This window comes from Pelophylax lessonae (genome assembly GCF_965119305.1).
Source record: "Pelophylax lessonae genome assembly, chromosome: 7".
Taxonomy (NCBI): domain Eukaryota; kingdom Metazoa; phylum Chordata; class Amphibia; order Anura; family Ranidae; genus Pelophylax; species Pelophylax lessonae.
The window spans coordinates 203,995,597-204,016,779 of NC_138774.1; the positions used below are offsets into that span (position 1 = coordinate 203,995,597).

A 21,183-nucleotide genomic window follows, 5' to 3' on the forward strand; every position below is an offset into this window, starting at 1 on the left:
AATGAGAGTATACAGTATACTGTATTGTACTTTTTACTTTTTTTTTTTTTTACCAAAAAGCTGATTGCCAGGCCAATTGGGCACTGCTGCAATGTACATGTGTTCAAAGAAAACACACTGATAGGTGGAGAGAGCAGAGTAAAATGATGAATAGTGTACTGCTGCTTCTTCAGTGTCCAATCAGGAGGCTGGGGTGTGTCCAAGATCAAGCTGTGTTGCTGTTGTGTGGTGGCGGAGTGCCTGGATAAAAAAAAAAAAAAGGCAGCACACATTTACAAATTGTTTTGCAAATAAAATGTTTCCTATCTTTATATTTCAGCTGTGTATTAAAGTGGATGTAAACCCTCACATATATCCAGTGAAGTGAACAGACTCAGATGATACACAGAGATTAAAAACATCTCCCTACATAAGTTTTACATATATATATATATATCTGTTGTCTTCAGCTTTATATATTCTTTAGAAATGAACATAGTGTTAGAATTTGTTCTTTCTGTTTTAGCTGTGAGTGTGAAGTCTAGGCATACACTGTGTGACAGCTGATTGGAAGAAAGGCACACACCCCCACTCCCCAAAGGCAGAAGAACAAAGATACATGCAGAGCTGTGCTGTAAATAGACCAGCTCTCTAATAATCTATCTTTATGCACCCACCCCAACACAAATTTCCAGCTGCTTTTATCTCCTGTGTCAGAGAGCTTGTCAGAGGTTATCATGCTGATAACAGAAGAATGGAGCAGCAGAAAATAACAGGACTTAGGGCTTTGGAGAGAGAAAAGTAAACACTACAGTTATATGTGCCCAGGTCAAATTTCATGAATCCGGTTTACAGCGACTTTAGGCTACTTGCCTAGAGTCCAGCTTCAAAATGTAGGTTGTTTTTTCTTTAAAGGTTTATTCAGATGTATCTTGGAAGTTATCTTCTTTGGGATCAGTAGACAGTGTGGTTGATTTACTAAAACTGGAGAGTGCAAAAGCTGGTGCAGTGCTGCATAGAAACCAATCAGCTTCCAAGTCTTTCTGTTAAAGCTTAAAAGAGATGTATGAGAATTTTTTTTTCTCTTGAATCGTACTTACCTACATGGATGGGAGTGGCCATACTTACCTACGTGGGTGGGAGCGGCCAGCTCAGGCTCTCAGCGGCTCACTAAGAGGCTGAGCCGGGTGCTGGTCCAGGCATCTGGGCGGATCCCGATTCGATTGCTGCGATCTTTCCCAGGCCTGGACCAATGTTCTATCAGATTACTGCTACCCATCAGATTGTGTAACGGTAGTGACGTTCTGACCAAAAATACTTACTGTGCATGCGTTATATGTTCCAACATGCATTTTATGGCACACTTTGCATTCCACACATTTCTCCACTTCACTACCAACAGAGCCCATCGGATTGTTCAACAACAACAGCAGCAGACATCTTACTACACCCAGCTATGCCTTGAATTTCAGAGAAGTTTTAGCAATAAAGTGAGCGTAAATAAATAAATATAGTATATTGACATCTGTGATGCTGTTTGGATGTTAAGTTTTGAAAGCCTAAAGGGTTAGTACTGAGCAGTGCGGGGTTTAACAACATGGCCTCTACCACCTTCCTACTGCTGGTGTCCAGCTTGTTACAAAATGTAACATCAAAACAGCATCATAGATGTCAATATACTATATTTATTTATAAATTATTGGTAAAATTACTCTAAAATTCAAGATGTGGCTGGGTGTAGTAAAATGTCCGCTGCCGCTGTTCTATCAGATTACCGGTACCCATCAGATCATAAAGTGTTTGGAACGCATAGCGCCGTGGAACGCATAGCGCATGCGCAGTAAGTATTTTTTGGTCGGAATGTCACTTCCATTACACAATCTGATGGGTAGTGGCAGTGCTTTAAGTGGGCCTGTATGCACTTTTACTCAGTACCGCCACTTCCAAGTATGGCTCTTGAGCATACCGCCACCTCTCCGTGCGCCTTAGCGTACCAGTACGCTCATTTTGGACATCTGCACCCTCAATTGCCCCCTCCCCAAGAATATTTCCCACTCCAAAGCCAGACCAGTCAGCACCAGTGAGTCCCCCTGCTCCCAGCCCAGGCCAGGGGGGGTGCTCTGTGGGGACCCTGATGTGGGGTGGGGGGGGCGACATATAGGTCGCCCCCCCCCCCCACCCCACATATATAGGCTATAATAGAGTACAGGCACCTCTTTTGGGCCACTTAAAGCACTGGGTAGTGGTATTCGGATAGAACGCCGGCTCTGTGATGTCAGAAGACAGCAGACTTCAGCCCGCTGTCTGCTGAAAACGGGCCACGGGAGTGCAGAACGAACTTAATTTTTGTGATCCATAAGAGAAGTACAGTCAAACAAAATTTGGCTGAACTTCTATTTTAACTGAACAAGCAGAAGTTAGAAGCTGATTAGCTACTTTGCACAGCTGCACCAGTGTTTTCACTCTCCAGTTTTAGTAAATCAACCCCTAGAAGTCCCCAGCATGTAGAAAAATATTCTGCACAGTGCTACTTGTCAAATGTAATTATTTTTACCAAGTACCAACCAACTAAGGCTGATCATATCTAAGCAGCTTTTTCTTAATTATATAAAATGGTGAACCCCGGGCTTTGCGCCCGGCGGACTACGTTTTGCTCAGCGGGGATCGATCTGCCACTCTCCGCTGAGCAGGCAGATGACAGGTCTGTCTCCGCTCTGTGTGCAGAGACAGACCTGTCAGATCCCCGCTCTCCTCTATGGGAGATCAAAAGAAAACGGACCGCCTGTCCGTTTTTCATCCGATCCTCCAGACGGATGGAAAATAGGGTTTCACGGACAGGATTTGATAGCAGCGGGTGTCAGTGGACATGTCACCGCTGACATCCGCTGCTCCATAGAGGTGCATGGAGCATCCGATTAGGTCTACTTGAAAAACTGACAGGCATTGGAAAGCCCATGTGAAAGGGGCCTTAGACATGTAAGGCCAATCTGCACCAAGATGTGGGTAGGGCCAGAAAGACACATGTGGTAGTCAGAAAAAATCAAACTTTGTACCTGCAGCAGAAGTGGGCCCAAAAGGTACCTAAGAGTAAAAACCACAAAATGCCAGCTATTAAATGTTTTGGTCAAAAAAGCTTTTTGCATGCTGGTCTCTGATTAAGTTTCCCAAACTGTCTTCCTCTGAAGTTTTGGCCCCAACAGCTGCCATTCCAGTGTCCAATAAGAATGCCTTGGAGACCAGTAAGGGCACTATACTATAGTATACTATATTGTACAACCAGTGGCAGTCAGTGGAGCTTAGCCAGTAAGTCAAGGAAAGTCAAGTCCCGATAATGGGTAAAACTAAATTAAAAGAGCTCACAACAGTAGAAGCTTTTCTAAAGAATAAAGAGGGTATTTTGTGGCATTTGCTTCTAGGTAGTACTTACCTTTAAAAGTTAATACTGAGTTGTGTTCAGTTAAGTTGCTATTCTGCCACAGGTGGCCTTATTAATGGTGATGGTTACATAAGCATTGCAATTCCTAAGTTTGATCTTTACCTACATTTACTGTTTCCAGGTTTACGCCATATTGGTCAGTCACCCTCCAGCCCCAACCGATCACCTGACCCCAACGCCAGTCTCATATACAGCTGGATTCTATCGAATACCGGTCATCGGACTAACGACCAGAATGTCGATATATTCTGATAAGGTATGAACACCATGCAGTGGTATCAATGAAAGCTTCACATTTTAGATTTAATTTTGCTCATGCCCACCGATGATGGTTAAAAATGGCATACAATACTAGTTTTCTTTTTGTCATTCACCCTAATTGACACTCCCATAATAAAAGAGTAGCAGCAGTGTCGGGACAAGACCATCCAGCGCAAGGGCAAAGATGCCAAACTGCGCCCCCCTCCTTCCCTTAGGGTTAGGATCAGGGTGCTCACATCTTTGCAATAACCAATTGCGCCCAGGGCAGCCGACCCTCCTGCCCACTCCTTGTCCCAGCCCTGAGTAGCACTGCACATCTTACCCAGTGTTGTTAGCGGTGAGCTCAAAGATTGGTCCAAAAAAAAGCGTCAGACTGTTTGCTTCTTATTTCTGTGTGTGGGGACCCCCTTGATATCCAGTTTGTCAAACCCAGCTTCAACCGAACCCAGGAACATTTGACTCATCTCATTATATAAACAGATGATCACAATAATTTGGTTTAACAAATATCTCATTCAAAACCCAATGGACTAATCCTACAACATGATCTTATAGCAGACAAACCCTAGAAGTGTAAGGGTTAAAGCGTTACTTTAGTGGAGCCTGCATTCACTTTATCTTGTCTCCTACAATACACAGAACATGGAAATGCAATAGTTTTAGTAAATATAAACTGCTAAATACCTTCTCTCATCAGCAGTATATAGCAGACTTGTGATTTCTATCAGTGTCTAGAGAAAGTTTGTAGGAGGAGTTTTCATTCTCCCCTTATTGTCCTATGAGGATGCAGGACCCCTGACCCTCTGTCTGGACAGTGCAGATTGGCCCTGTGCTGATCACATGCACTCTCCCAAGAAAAAAAAGAAGAAGGAGAGGATCAGAGGAGACAGGATCAAACAGCTTTTTTTTTTTTTCCCACAATGCAGAGGATTAACCCCTTAGGTTCCACTGTGAGAATAACAAGTATGTTTTACTGCATATACACACTGATTTTTACTGTTGTGGGTTTAGTAACACTTTAGTACCTGGGATCAGATTGTAAATCACTCAGCAACTACAGAAACTGTAGCTAATAATAAAAGCTTTCTGTTTTTTACACTGTTTAATACACTCTCCTCTTAAAGAAATATATAGATCACCATGGAAATGTAGGGGTTAATCCCTTGGGACCAGAGTGTAGACCACTCAACAAGACCAGAAATTGTAGCTAATCTGATAATGGTAGCTTTCTGTTTTCTACAATGTATAATACTTTCCCTTTAGAGGAATGCATAGGGTTCCTTAAGGTCCCATTCACACTTGTGAATAGGGCTGTTATTGATTAAATGCGTGAGACCCAGCAGATCCCACAACTAACTGTAGCCACTGTCTGCATCCGCAGCAAATCATTTGCAGCCATGACTAGCTGAAAGAGCTGTCAGCCTTCCATTACTTTCAATGGGACTGCTTCACTGAAATAATTGCTGGGAACCCCTGCTGGGTCTCCCACATGAAATTACTAATGGCCCCAGTTTTATGTTCACGTCCTAGATATGAAGGATTCTTACATAATAAGGAAAAGCCGACAACTCTGTGATCTCTTTGTTGCAAATTCTTTATTGTATACATATGAAAAGACACAGTGTACAGCTGCTAATGCGTTTCGGCTACAAGGACCTTCGTCATAGTATAATGATTATGCTGTGAGGAAGGCTATTGTGGCCGAAACGCATTAGTAGCTGTACACTGTATCTTACGATATGTGGCCAATAAAGAATTTGCAACAAAGAGATCACTGAGTTGCATGCTTTTCTTATTATGGATTGATCACATTGAGGATGAAACATCCCAGCCAGAGCACCAGTCTTCAGTCATTGAATTTCGAAAGAAGCAGTTGAGCTTGGGTATGGTTTTCAACATAAAGCATTCTTAGTCCATCTGCATTGGCTACTGAGAGGTTATTGAGCCTCATCCCCTTCTATGGGCTGTGTTGTACATGGTGCAGAAAGCTACGCCACTGGTATGCGTACAATTGAGAAAATGTATGGGCCGCAGCATTATTTTGTCAAGATATGGGCATGCTAAAACAGGACAAATATAAAAAGCATTATTTAAGGATTGAATCTTATCTTTCACTACCTGGTCGTGGGAACGAAAACTTTCACAAATTACTCTTACAAGTGAAGTTTAAAAGCCTTAAATTTTTACTTCATCAAGAACAGCAGTGAAAACTCAGAGCACAAATGTGAGACTTAAGCCCCGTACACACGCAACAAATTTCCGGTCGTCCGTCTTTTGTCCAGAGTGGTGTTCTGTTGGTTGGAATGTGCTCTAGACTGCACACGAATTTTCCCGCACTACAGAATTCTACTTCAGAAGTGATGTCATGTGTTGGATTGCTTTCTATGTGTTCTTTCATCTCTGAGCATGCCCAGTCTTGCTCATAAGATTTTTCCCCATCGAAATCTGTACTAATGAGATGAAAATCGGATGTGTTTGATGGTCGACAAAAATTATATAGCCTGCACACAAGGATTTTTTCGGCCGAAAAGTCGGAGTCGGTTGTTGGAAGCACCATACTAACAAGCTGAAAATCGGCAGATCGGTCGTCGGACGAAAATTCCTGGCCGAATTTCTTCTCGTGTGTACGGGGCTTTAGAATATGTGATAGTATACATAGTTAGTCTGGTTGAAAAAAGACACAAGTCCATCTAGTTCAACTAATAAAAGGGAAAAAAATGTATACAAAACTATATACACAATCCTTTACCCGCAGAGGATCCAGAGGAAGGCAAAAAAAATAAAAACTCAGCAAAGCATGATCTAATTTGCTCCAGCAGGGGAAAAAATTCCTTCCTAATCCCCTAAGAGGCAATCAGATATAACCTGGATCAACTTTACCTATAAATGTTACTATCCAGTTATATTATGTACATTTTGGAAAGAATCCAGGCCTTTTTTACAGTAATCTACTGAGCTGGCCAGAACCAGCTCTTGAGGGAGACTGTTCCACATTTTCACAGCTCTTACTATGAGAAAACCTTTCCATATTTGTAGATGAAATCTCTTTTTCTGTAGACATAAAGAGTCCCCCCTTGTCCTCCGTGATGACCTTAAAGTGAATAACTCAACACCAAGTTCACTATATGGACCACTCGTACATGTTGATCATATCCCCCCATTAATCTCCTCTTCTCAAGAGACAATAAATTCAGTTCCTCTAATCTTTCCACATAGCTGAGCTCCTCCATGCCTCTTATCAGTTTTGTTGCCCTTCTCTGCACTTTCTCCAGTTCCCCGATATCCTTTTTGAGAACTGGTGCCCAAAACTGAACTGCATATTCCACATAAGGTCTGATAATTAGTGATAACTTAGTGATAATTAGGGAAGAATAAACTAAACCTGTTTAAGGGGTAAGTTGACAAGGTTTATTGTAATCTTTTTTCTGCTGAGAGATTTAACCATTTGCTGGCAGTCACACCATTAAGCTGTAACTACACTACTGTATTGATCAATTTTGCATGATCACACTGTACTCCAATAATTTACAAATGGTCACTACAAAATGCAATTTATGTAGCTTACTTTACAGGCAGCCATTTCTTCCATTAATTTAGTGAACAATTTCTACTCCTATCAAAGCCTTTAGCAATTTTATTAGTACAGCTAAGCAAGTAAAAACTTCCCGTCAAAGCATACACCAATCAGCCATAATATTATGACCACCCACCATTACCCGTTGAGGCATGGACTCCACTAGACCTCTGAAAGCATGCTGTGGTATCTGGCACCAAGCCATCTGTAGCAGATGTTTTAAGTCATGCATGCTGTGAGGTGAGGCCTCCATGGATCGGACATGTTTTTCCAGTACAGCCCATAGATACTTGATAGGATTGAGATCTGGAGGATTTTGAGTCAACACCTCAAACTCATTGTTGTGTTCCTCAAACCATTCTTGAATTTATAAGACCAAGCCACCTTCTTTATTGTTTTGTGGTCTAGTTCTAATAGTTATGTATCCATTGTAGGCATTTTTGGTTGTGGAGATAGGTTAGCATTGGCATCCATACCAGTCTGCAGCTATGCAGACCCATATGCAACAAACTGAGATGCATTGTGTTTTGACACCTTTCTATTGGAAGAAACTCTAACATTCTCAGCAATTTGAGCTATAGTAGCTACAGTAGTTTCTATTGCATCAGACTACAGGGGCCTGACTTTGCTTGCTACATGCATCAGTGATAAATATATAAAAATACATGTAGCGTAACACTCAAATGTGAGATACTATCAGTGTGTACATCAAACTCAATATATATAAAATACAATACTAAATTCTTAGTCAATACAAAATAGCCAAAAGTAAAAAAATAAATACCAGTGAACAAAAATAAACAGTCCAGCACCCCAACAAGTGCAGTAGGTGACCAACTTACTTCACGTGACTTGTGCACCCAAAACAACCAGGTGAAAAACCCGCTCACCTCAAGCGAGCTCAAAATAAGTTCATCTGTTTCCTCTAAATGCCAAACTAGGCAGATCCTCCACAGTATTCCTCTACTCTAGACTGTAGATGGCTATACCCTCTGGTTTCAAGTGTACTCATGTAACATCCAACATAAATCATATAGAACAAAAAGGCAAAAACAAAGTGCTCTCCACTTCTAAAGGTTTATTAAAACCCCAGCCAATATAAAACACTCACAAGATAAAAATGACAGACGTGCTTTGTAAATGTATTTGCCAGCCTGCTCCCCACTACACACACAAATGGTGGCGGCGTGATGTGACGGGCTCATGTCCTCCCTCCTAGACACGTTGCGCCCAACGATTGGGCTTCTTCAGTAGCCAACTTACCCAAGCCCTTAAATAGCCATACACCACATCATCATGATTACAATATATACACCTCCTCCCGTGGGAATCGTTATGTGTTCAGTGAAAACTGCTTCCTTTTAATCCCAGAAGCATCACATTATGCCAAACTAGCTAATGGGGAACCCTCAGTGTTGATGAGCTTAAGGTCTTTGACAAAGGCCGTAAGTTCGCCCCGGTGAAGAATTGTAGTAACTTTGAGGCATATATTGGCATTTAAAAGTTCATTAAGACTTTGAATGTCAAAAAATATTTTTTATCCAGTCATGTGCCAAGGTCTGTAGTTATGGAAGAAGAAAATCACACTAGTTTAAGGAATAAGTCAACTTTTAATCCCCAGATCTCAGGCAATAAATATGTGGAGGTTTTTAAAAATATGGTGGTTAATGAATTTTGATGCCTTAAGGTTAAGAGGGTCTAAGACCCTATACATATAAAAAAAGGGCATACAGGCATTAGAAAAGAAGAAGCATGTCATTATCATGCTTGCCAATACGGGGGGGGGGGGGGGGGGCAATAGTGCTTATGTCAAAATCATATTGTAAGGCAGAGATGTATAGATTGCTAGAAGATAGAAATAGATTATGCATTTGATTATAGATTGTGATATAAGAACCCGGTAACTGAATATAAGAAGGAGTTAAACAGGTTAATTAGAAGAGGGGTGAAAAGATCTTAAATAAAAAGTAAGCACAGTATCTTAAGCCTTCTTCATGTAGAACACCTGTAATATATTTTTTGCCAAAAATATATAAAGATATTACCAATCCCCCAGGGAGGCACATAATTAATGGGGCTGATCCCCTCTCCTCATGTATAGGTCAGAATATAGATATTTTTTTACAGCCTTTAGTTACCCCCACTATGGCTTACCTAAAGGACACAAAGCATTTACTGCAGATCTTAGAAAATGTTCCTGTTATGAATTCATGTTTTATAGTAATAGACATATAGTGCCATGAAAAAGTATTCAAACCCCTTGAAATTTTCCACATTTTGTCATGTTACAACCAAAAAAGTACATGTATTTTATTAGGATTTTATGTGATAGACCAACACAAAGTGGCACATAATTGTGAAGTGGAAAAAAAAGGATAAATGGTTTTCAACATTTTTTACAAATAAATATCTGAAAAGTGTTGCGTGCATTTGTATTCGGCCCCACTAAGTCAATACTTTGTAGAATCACCTTTCAATGCAATTACAGCTGCAAGTCTTCTTGGGTATGTCTCTACCAGCTTTGCACATCTAGAGAGTGCAATTTTTGCTCATTCTTCTTTACAAAATAGCTCAAACTATGTCAGATGTAATACAAAGTGTCTGTGGACAGCAATGTTCAAGTCTTGCCACGTTTTCTCAATTTTATTTAGGTCTTGACTTTGACTGAGCCATTCTAACACATAAATATACTTTGATCTAAACCATTCCATTGTAGCTCTGGCTGTATGTTTAGGGTCGATGTCCTGCTAAAAGGAGAACCTCCTCTCCAGTCTGAGGTCTTTTGCAGATTTTAACAGGTTTTCTTCTAAGATTGCCCTGCATTTGGCTCTATCCATCTTCCCATCAACTCTGACCAGCTTCCCTGTCCCTGCTGCAGAAAAGCATCCCCACAACATGATGCTGCCACCACCATGGTTCACGGTGGTGTGTATGTACTACACATAGCATTTTGCTTTTAGGCCAAAAAGTTAAATTTTGGTCTTATCTGACCAGAGCACCTTCTTCCGCGTGTTTGCTATGTACCCCATGGCTTCTTGCAAACTGCAAAAGGGACTTCTTAAGGCTTTCTTTCAACAATGGCTTTCTTCTTGTCAATCTTCCACAAAGGCCAGATTTGTGGAGTGTACGACTAATAGTTGTCCTGTGGACAGATTCTCCCACCTGAGCTGTAAATCTCTGCAACTCCTCCAGAGGTATCATGGGCCTCTTGGCTGCTTCTCTGACTAATGCTCTCCTTGCCCGGCCTGTCAGTTTAGGTGAAAGGCCATGTGTTGATAGGTTTGCAGTTGTGCCATACTCTTTCCATATTCTAAAGATTGATTGAAGAGTGCTCCATGAGATGTTCAAAGCTTGGGATATTTTTTTTAAAACCTAACCTGGCTTTAAACTTCACCACAACTTTATCCTTGACCTGACTTGTGTGTTCCTTAGCTTTCGTAATGCTGTTTTTTTCACTAAGGCTCTCTATTAAACCTCTAAGGCCCCTTTCACACACTCCGTCCGTTGGACGGAGTCCGTTTTTCTCAGCGGGGGATCGAGCCGCCGATCCCCCGCTGAGCAGCAGGAGGACAGCTGTGTCTCCGCGCTGTGTGCGGAAACACAGCTGACAGTTCCCCATGCATCTCTATGGGGGAGATCGGATGTCAACGGACCGTCAGTCCGTTCTCACCCGATCCCATCCGATCCCATCCGCTGGACGGATGGAAAATAGGGTTTCCATCCGTCCAGATTTGACGGATCGGATCGGGTAGGATGTCAGCGGACATGTCTCCGCTGACATCCGATGCCCCATAGGAATGCATGGGGGGACCGTTCAGATCCGCCAAAAAAACGGACAGGCGAATCTGAACGGTCCGCCTGTGTGAAAGGGGCCTTAGGGCTTCACAGAACAGCTGTGTTTATACTGAGATTCAATTACACTCAGGTGTACTCTATTTACCAATTAGGTGACTTCTGAAGGCAATTGGTTCCACTAGATTTTAGTTAGGGGTATCAGAGAAAAGGGGGGGTGAATACAAATGCAGGCCACACTTTTCAGATATTTATTTGTAAGAAATGTTGAAAACCATTTATTATTTTCCTTTCACTTCACAATTATGTGCCTCTTTGTGTTGGTCTATCACATAAAATCTCAGTAAAATACTTTTTTTTTTTGGTTGTAACATGACAAAATGTGGAAAATTGTTAGGGGTATGAATACTTTCTCAAGGCACTGTAGTTCACTGTATTCTATCATTAAACATTCAAACGCAATGGAGTCAGTAGAATAGGCATTAGAAGGATCAGATCTTAAGAAAAACATAAAAAATGTATATCCAAGTGTCTAGAGCAGTGGTTCTCAACTCCCGTCCTCAGGACCCACTAACAGGCCAAATTTTAAGTATTAACTTGGAGAGATGTGGACTAAATTACTGCAAACACTGAGCAGCAAATAATATCACCTGTGATGTATTTCAGTTATCTTGCAAATCTGGCCTGTTAGTGGGTCCTGAGGACAGGAGTTGAGAAGCACTGGTCTAGAGTATGGTCTCCAACATAAATATTTTTGGTACGCTAATCAGTATTTCCTTCAAACCACGAGAGTAGCCATGGGAGCTCAGTTCCCTCCCAGTGTAGCCAATATTTTTTTGGCCCTCTGGGAGTCAAAGGTGGTCTTTAATGAGAAACCAACTCAGTTAGTTTGTTACCAACAATTTATAGACGATCTGTTCATGGTTTGGAAGGAGGATGAGGTGAGCCTCCTCGGCCTCATGAACAGGTTGAAAAGAAATAATAAAAATATTTTTTTGTGTTTGAAATATGATCAATCTAGTATGGAATTTTTGGATTTGGAAATCATGATAAAAAATTGAAAAGTAGGTACAAAAAATTACTGTAAACCTACAGATCATAATGTCTTTATAGCCACGGATAGTTTTCATTACAAACCATGGCTATTGAATGTACTGACGGGACAATTTGTCAAATTGCGAAGAAACTGCACAACAATAGAAGATTGTTTACAACAATCAAATATCAAATATTTGAAAATAAGTTTAGTAAAAAAGGATATAAAAACAAAGCAAGTAGGAGATAGATAAAGATAAGAGTCTACAGAGAGAAAGTTTAATGGTAGAAAAAGATTGAGCAACTTGTGTTCCTAGCCAGGGGAGGAATTTAGAATTATAATGGACTTTAATGTTCACAGTAAAAAGGTGGAAAATATTTTTGGCAGATATTAAAATATACTAATAAAGGACAAAGTTTTGGGGAAGGTACTACCACCCTTCCCCTAAATTTGTATATAAAAAGGCTCCAAATCTCCGGAATAGGCTAGCCCCTGGAGAATAAGGTCCGCCGGTAAAAAATAGCATAGTCCCCCTTTTACCTGGGTTTTACTCTTGTGGAAAATGTTTAGCCTGTAAAATATAAATAATTAAAAAAAAATAAAGAATTTATTGCAACAGCTACACTTATAACATATTGAATAAAATATTTTTATCACTTATACATCAAAAGGAGTGGCTTATATGCTTAAGTGTCCTTGCTGCATTTAATATGTGGGATGGACTCCTAGACCTATGCAAGTGAGGATACATGATGAAAGGAGTAAAAGGAACATAGAGCATCTATGCATTTTAGAGATGTCCACAATAGGGATCCTAGGGGCCTAAAATTTTGTGGACTTGAGAAGGTGAACAACCATTAGAGGGGGGCAATTTTGTGTGATATTTAAGTCAATGTAAATCCTATTGGATTTACAAGATTAAAGTTTTATTGCCTTAGGGTTTAAGCGTTATTTTCTATTTAAGTTGCTTCATAAGCAGTAGTTCGCTTATGATTACATAACTGAAATATTGCTTTCTTTCATAAATATTTTATATAATTTTGATTTTAGGAGGAGATCGATTTATCTGTGTATAAATAATAATAAATGTCATTTTTTGCTTATAAATTGCTTTATAAGCAATGGTTAATTTATGTTTAGGTAACTGAAATATTGCTGCCTTTCATACATATTTGATATAATTTTATTTTTAGGGGAAGATTTTTTTTATCTGTGTGTAAACAAAATGAAATGTATTTTTAATATTTAATTTTGAAATGCATCCAGAAGAGTTTGTATAAGTTATATAATAATGGGGAGTTCTATTTAGTTTGCTAGGTAAATGAATGGTTCTAGTTTGTGTCCCCATTAGTTAGTTCACGATACTGTGATGCTTCCGGGGTTAGGAGGAAACAGTTTTCACTGAACACATCACTTCCGGTTCCCGTGTGAGGAGGTGTGTATAGTGTAACCATGGGGATGTGGTTAATGGCTATTTAAGGGCTTGGGTAAGTTGGCTCCCCATCTACTGAAGAAGCCCAATCAGAGGGTGCAACGTGCTGAGCCGAGCAGAAGGAGCACACGAGCCCATGACGTCACGCCACCGCTGTTTGTGTGTGTAGTTGTGAGCAAGTTGGCAAATACATTTACAAAGCGCATCTGTTATTTTTATCTTGTGAGTGTTTTATATTGGCTGGGGTTTTAATAAATCTTTTAGAAATGAAGAGCAGTATGTTTTTGCCTTTTTGTTCCATATGATTTATGTTGGATGTTACACGAGTTCACTTGGGACCGGAGGGTATACCCATCTAGAGCACAGGTGTCAAACACAAGGCCCGCGAGCCGAATCCGGCCCTCCAGGCCATTTCATGTGGCCCTTGAGTGTCTCCTGCAGCTGCTGAATCTCCCTCATCTCTGCCCCCACATTGTCTCAGCAGACGGCAGCAGAGAGGACAGAACTCCTCTGCCAGATCCTGTGCTTCCCCCTGCAGCTGCAGAGAGGAACACCCCCCCCCCCAACTTAGCAGTTGGCAGCAGAGAGGAGGACACAACTCTTCCTACAGATCCTGCACCTCTCTGTGCAGCCGCAGCACCCCCTCCTCTCTGCCTCCACTGGTCTCAGCATTTAGCTGACTCCAGCAGCTGACTCCAGCCCTCTTCCAGACCCTACAGTTGCTGCTTCCCAGCTCTGCCTCCATCTTCTTCTCAGAAGCAGCACATGGTAACGGGGATGCACTGTGATGTAAGGGAGGGTGGGGGCTCTTGACTTCTGATAGCGGTGGGCTACAGATAGAACCGGCCCTCTGAGGGCGACCATAATGCTGATGCGGCCCGGGATGAAATTGAGTTTGACATCTCTGATCTAGAGTCTAGAGTAAAGGAATACTGTAAAGGGTCTGCAGAGATTGCCATTTGGAGGATACAGATGAGCTTATTTTGAGCTCACTTGAGGTGAGCAGGTTTATCACCTGGTTGGTGGAGGTGCACAAGTCATGTGAAGAAGTGAAGATAGTTGGTCATCAATTGCACTTGATAGAGTGCTGGACTGTTATTTTTCTTTTTTTGGCTATTCTGTATGGACTAAGAATTTAATATTGTATTTTATATATATATATATATATATATATATATATATATATATATATATAAAGTTTAAAGTACACACTGATAGTATATCACATTTTAGTGTTGCTCTACACTTATTTTTGTATATCTATTTTTGTGGAAGAGGGTGCAGTATTATACACCTACATTTTTTATTGATTTGTATAGTTCTTAGAAAGATATTTAGGCTGTGCGTATTGAGACATAATTATTACATGCATCAGTGAGCCTTGGCCGCCCATGACCCTGTTGCTAGTTCGCTGGTTTTCCTTTCTTCAATCACTTCTGGTAGGTCCTGACTAGTGTTGAGCGAACACGGACTGTATTATTCGTGTTCGTACCGAATAATTGGATTTTTTTTACCCGAACACGGACACGGACACTTTACTGTATGTTCGGGTAAAAATCCGTGTTCGGTCGTTTTATTTCCGGGTTTTGCATGCTTTGGCGCTCTTTTCATGGCGGGCTTTCAACAGCCAATCAACAATCGTTTAACTGGTGTGCCTTAAGCCATCCCAGCCATGCCTGCAAATGTCTTAGTAGCTGTGATTGGCCGTCTGAAGCATGTGACCAAGTCTTTATAAGTTCGAGGCAGCCGCCGCAGCAGCGTCATTCTGCTGCTTAGCTAAGGGACAGAGCACACATCAATGTGCTGGCTGCTGATTAGGGACAGATAGGCAGGAAAAAACCATTTGTGTCCGGATAGAATTGAGGGACAGGTCGGAGTGTTTAGGCAGGGCGAGTTGTAGGCATTTTAGGGATAGAGTCTGCTGAATTATAGGGTCAGTGTCTTCTACAAACTACAATCGATATTGCTGTGTGGGGGGTGGGGTGAATCTGCACTCAATCCTGATCTACGATCTCTTCTCAATCCTGTTAGGGACAGAGTCTGCTGAATTTTAGGGAAACTGTGTTCTACAAACTACAATCGATATTGCTGTGTGGTGTGGGATTGGAGATAGGCAGGTGTCAGTGATCCACATCCATTTTTCTGTGTGTGAGCTGCAGTGAACACAATCTTTTTGGGCTGCAGTGAACACAATCTTTTTGGGCTGCAGTGAACACAATCTTTTTGGGCTGCAGTGAACACAATCTTTTTGGGCTGCAGTGAACACAATCTTTTTGGGGTGCAGTGAACAAAATCTTTTTGGGGTGCAGTGAACACAATCCTTTTTGGTGTGCAGTGAACACAATCTTTGTGGGGTGCAGTGAACAAAATCCTTTGTGGGGTGCAGTGAACACAATCTTTTTGGGGTGCAGTGAACAAAATCCTTTTTGGGGTGCAGTGAACAACATCCTTTTTGGGGTGCAGTGAACACAATCTTTTTGGGGTGCAGTGAACAAAATCCTTTGTGGGGTGCAGTGAACACAATCTTTTTGGGGTGCAGTGAACACAATCTTTTTGGGGTGGAGTGAACAACATCCTTTTTGGGGTGCAGTGAACAAAATCCTTTTTGGGGTGCAGTGAACAAAATCATTTTTGGGGTGCAGTGAACACAATCTTTTTGGGGTGCAGTGAACACAATCTTTGTGGGGTGCAGTGAACACAATCTTTTTGGGGTGGAGTGAACAACATCCTTTTTGGGGTGCAGTGAACAACATCCTTTTTGGGGTGCAGTGAACACAATCTTTTTTGGGGTGCAGTGAACACAATCTTTGTGGGGTACAGTGAACAGAATCTTTGTGGGGTGCAGTGAACACAATCTTTGGGGGGTACAGTGAACACAATCTTTTTGGGGTGCAGTGAACACAATCTTTGTGGGGTGCAGTGAACACAATCTTTTTGGGGTGGAGTGAACAAAATCATTTTTGGGGTGCAGTGAACAACATCCTTTTTGGGGTGCAGTGATCAAAATCCTTTTTGGGGTGCAGTGAACACAATCTTTTTGGGGTGCAGTGAACAAAATCCTTTGTGGGGTGCAGTGAACAGAATCTTTGTGGGGTGCAGTGAACACAATCTTTGGGGGGGTACAGTGAACACAATCTTTTTGGGGTGCAGTGAACACAATCTTTGTGGGGTACAGTGAACAGAATCTTTGTGGGGTGCAGTGAACACAATCTTTGGGGGGTACAGTGAACACAATCTTTTTGGGGTGCAGTGAACACAATCTTTGGGGGGTACAGTGAACACAATCTTTTTGGGGTGCAGTGAACACAATCTTTGTGGGGTGCAGTGAACACAATCTTTAGGGGGGTACAGTGAACACAATCTTTTTGGGGTGCAGTGAACAACATCCTTTTAGGGTGCAGTGAACACAATCTTTGTGGGGTGCAGTGAACAACATCCTTTTAGGGTGCAGTGAACACAATCTTTGTGGGGTACAGTGAACAGAATCTTTGTGGGGTGCAGTGAACACAATCTTTGGGGGGTACAGTGAACACAATCTTTGTGAGGTGCAGTGAACACAATCTTTGTGGGGTGCAGTGAACACAATCATTGTGGGGTGCAGTGAACTCAATCTTTGTGGGGTACAGTGAACACAATCTCATACTTCTGAAGATTTGAGGGTGCTGCCTGTTCCATACTCCCCCTACTCCTCATCTAGCCTTTTAGGGGTACAAACAATAGTAATTGGGGCCTAGTGTGGTTGTGTACGTGTGATATACATACACTTTTTTTGGATCATATTTTCTATTCCGCTATTTAATCAAAAACCTTTGGGGATCAGTTAAATTGGGGGATAGTCTGTGTTGGTACGTGTGAGAGAGATCCACCTTTCCAAGTTGTTGGGGTTCATCTCATACTTCTGAAGGTTTGAGGGTGCTGCCTGTTCTATACTCCCCCTACTCCTAGCCTTTTAGGGGTACAAACAATAGTAATTGGGGCCTAGTGTGGTTGTGTACGTGTGATATACATACACTTTTTTTGGATCATATTTTCTATTCCGCTATTTAATCAAAAACCTTTGGGGATCAGTTAAATTGGGGGATAGTCTGTGTTGGTACGTGTGAGAGAGATCCACCTTTCCAAGTTGTTGGGGTTCATCTCATACTTCTGAAGGTTTGAGGGTGCTGCCTGTTCCATACCCCCCCTACTCCTCATCTAGCCTTTTAGGGGTACAAACAATAGTAATTGGGGCCTAGTGTGGTTGTGTACGTGTGATATACATACACTTTTTTTGGATCATATTTTCTATTCCGCTATTTAATCAAAAACCTTTGGGGATCAGTTAAATTGGGGGATAGTCTGTGTTGGTACGTGTGAGAGAGATCCACCTTTCCAAGTTGTTGGGGTTCATCTCATACTTCTGAAGGTTTGAGGGTGCTGCCTGTTCCATACCCCCCCTACTCCTCATCTAGCCTTTTAGGGGTACAAACAATAGTAATTGGGGCCTAGTGTGGTTGTGTACGTGTGATATACATACACTTTTTTTGTATCATATTTTCTATTCCGCTATTTAATCAAAAACCTTTGGGGATCAGTTAAATTGGGGGATAGTCTGTGTTGGTACGTGTGAGAGAGATCCACCTTTCCAAGTTGTTGGGGTTCATCTCATACTTCTGAAGGTTTGAGGGTGCTGCCTGTTCCATACCCCCCCTACTCCTCATCTAGCCTTTTAGGGGTACAAACAATAGTAATTGGGGCCTAGTGTGGTTGTGTACGTGTGATATACATACACTTTTTTTGGATCATATTTTCTATTCCGCTATTTAATCAAAAACCTTTGGGGATTAGTTAAATTGGGGGATAGTCTGTGTTGGTACGTGTGAGAGAGATCCACCTTTCCAAGTTTTTGGGGTTCATCTCATACTTCTGAAGATTTGAGGGTGCTGCCTGTTCCATACCCCCCCTACTCCTCATCTAGCCTTTTAGGGGTACAAACAATAGTAATTGGGGCCTAGTGTGGTTGTGTACGTGTGATATACATACACTTTTTTTGGATCATATTTTCTATTCCGCTATTTAATCAAAAACCTTTGGGGATCAGTTAAATTGGGGGATAGTCTGTGTTGGTACGTGTGAGAGAGATCCACCTTTCCAAGTTGTTGGGGTTCATCTCATACTTCTGAAGGTTTGAGGGTGCTGCCTGTTCCATACCCCCCCTACTCCTCATCTAGCCTTTTAGGGGTACAAACAATAGTAATTGGGGCCTAGTGTGGTTGTGTACGTGTGATATACATACACTTTTTTTGGATCATATTTTCTATTCCGCTATTTAATCAAAAACCTTTGGGGATCAGTTAAATTGGGGGATAGTCTGTGTTGGTACGTGTGAGAGAGATCCACCTTTCCAAGTTGTTGGGGTTCATCTCATACTTCTGAAGGTTTGAGGGTGCTGCCTGTTCCATACTCCCCCTACTCCTCATCTAGCCTTTTAGGGGTACAAACAATAGTAATTGGGGCCTAGTGTGGTTGTGTACGTGTGATATACATACACTTTTTTTGGATCATATTTTCTATTCCGCTATTTAATCAAAAACCTTTGGGGATCAGTTAAATTGGGGGATAGTCTGTGTTGGTACGTGTGAGAGAGATCCACCTTTCCAAGTTGTTGGGGTTCATCTCATACTTCTGAAGGTTTGAGGGTGCTGCCTGTTCCATACTCCCCCTACTCCTCATCTAGCCTTTTAGGGGTACAAACAATAGTAATTGGGGCCTAGTGTGGTTGTGTACGTGTGATATACATACACTTTTTTTGGATCATATTTTCTATTCCGCTATTTAATCAAAAACCTTTGGGGATCAGTTAAATTGGGGGATAGTCTGTGTTGGTACGTGTGAGAGAGATCCACCTTTCCAAGTTGTTGGGGTTCATCTCATACTTCTGAAGGTTTGAGGGTGCTGCCTGTTCCATACTCCCCCTACTCCTAGCCTTTTAGGGGTACAAACAATAGTAATTGGGGCCCAGTGTGGTTGTGTACGTGTGATATACATACACTTTTTTTGGATCATATTTTCTATTCCGCTATTTAATCAAAAACCTTTGGGGATCAGTTAAATTGGGGGATAGTCTGTGTTGGTACGTGTGAGAGAGATCCACCTTTCCAAGTTGTTGGGGTTCATCTCATACTTCTGAAGGTTTGAGGGTGCTGCCTGTTCCATACCCCCCCTACTCCTCATCTAGCCTTTTAGGGGTACAAACAATAGTAATTGGGGCCTAGTGTGGTTGTGTACGTGTGATATACATACACTTTTTTTGGATCATATTTTCTATTCCGCTATTTAATCAAAAACCTTTGGGGATCAGTTAAATTGGGGGATAGTCTGTGTTGGTACGTGTGAGAGAGATCCACCTTTCCAAGTTGTTGGGGTTCATCTCATACTTCTGAAGGTTTGAGGGTGCTGCCTGTTCCATACCCCCCCTACTCCTCATCTAGCCTTTTAGGGGTACAAACAATAGTAATTGGGGCCTAGTGTGGTTGTGTACGTGTGATATACATACACTTTTTTTGGATCATATTTTCTATTCCGCTATTTAATCAAAAACCTTTGGGGATCAGTTAAATTGGGGGATAGTCTGTGTTGGTACGTGTGAGAGAGATCCACCTTTCCAAGTTGTTGGGGTTCATCTCATACTTCTGAAGGTTTGAGGGTGCTGCCTGTTCCATACTCCCCCTACTCCTCATCTAGCCTTTTAGGGGTACAAACAATAGTAATTGGGGCCCAGTGTGGTTGTGTACGTGTGATATACATACACTTTTTTTGGATCATATTTTCTATTCCGATATTTAATCAAAAACCTTTGGGGATCAGTTAAATTGGGGGATAGTCTGTGTTGGTACGTGTGAGAGAGATCCACCTTTCCAAGTTGTTGGGGTTCATCTCATACTTCTGAAGGTTTGAGGGTGCTGCCTGTTCCATACTCCCCCTACTCCTAGCCTTTTAGGGGTACAAACAATAGTAATTGGGGCCTAGTGTGGTTGTGTACGTGTGATATACATACACTTTTTTTGGATCATATTTTCTATTCCGCTATTTAATCAAAAACCTTTGGGGATCAGTTAAATTGGGGGATAGTCTGTGTTGGTACGTGTGAGAGAGATCCACCTTTCCAAGTTGTTGGGGTTCATCTCATACTTCTGAAGGTTTGAGGGTGCTGCCTGTTCCATACTCCCCCTACTCCTCATCTAGCCTTTTAGGGGTACAAACAATAGTAATTGGGGCCCAGTGTGGTTGTGTACGTGTGATATACATACACTTTTTTTGGATCATATTTTCTATTCCGCTATTTAATCAAAAACCTTTGGGGATCAGTTAAATTGGGGGATAGTCTGTGTTGGTACGTGTGAGAGAGATCCACCTTTCCAAGTTGTTGGGGTTCATCTCATACTTCTGAAGGTTTGAGGGTGCTGCCTGTTCCATACTCCCCCTACTCCTCATCTAGCCTTTTAGGGGTACAAACAATAGTAATTGGGGCCCAGTGTGGTTGTGTACGTGTGATATACATACACTTTTTTTGGATCATATTTTCTATTCCGCTATTTAATCAAAAACCTTTGGGGATCAGTTAAATTGGGGGATAGTCTGTGTTGGTACGTGTGAGAGAGATCCACCTTTCCAAGTTGTTGGGGTTCATCTCA

General features: G+C 41.7%; 1 protein-coding gene across 8 annotated transcripts in view; it reads left to right on the forward strand.

Moving 5' to 3' along the window:
* Nucleotides 1-21,183, forward strand: part of GRIN1 (glutamate ionotropic receptor NMDA type subunit 1) — a 134,026-nt gene that overhangs the window by 7,908 nt on the left and 104,935 nt on the right. For all 8 annotated transcript variants that reach the window (XM_082263901.1, XM_082263900.1, XM_082263904.1 and 5 more), the window contains exon 2: nucleotides 3,537-3,671. In XM_082263901.1, the coding sequence (XP_082120027.1) occupies nucleotides 3,537-3,671 (135 nt within the window). The remainder of the gene's footprint in view (nucleotides 1-3,536; nucleotides 3,672-21,183) is intronic.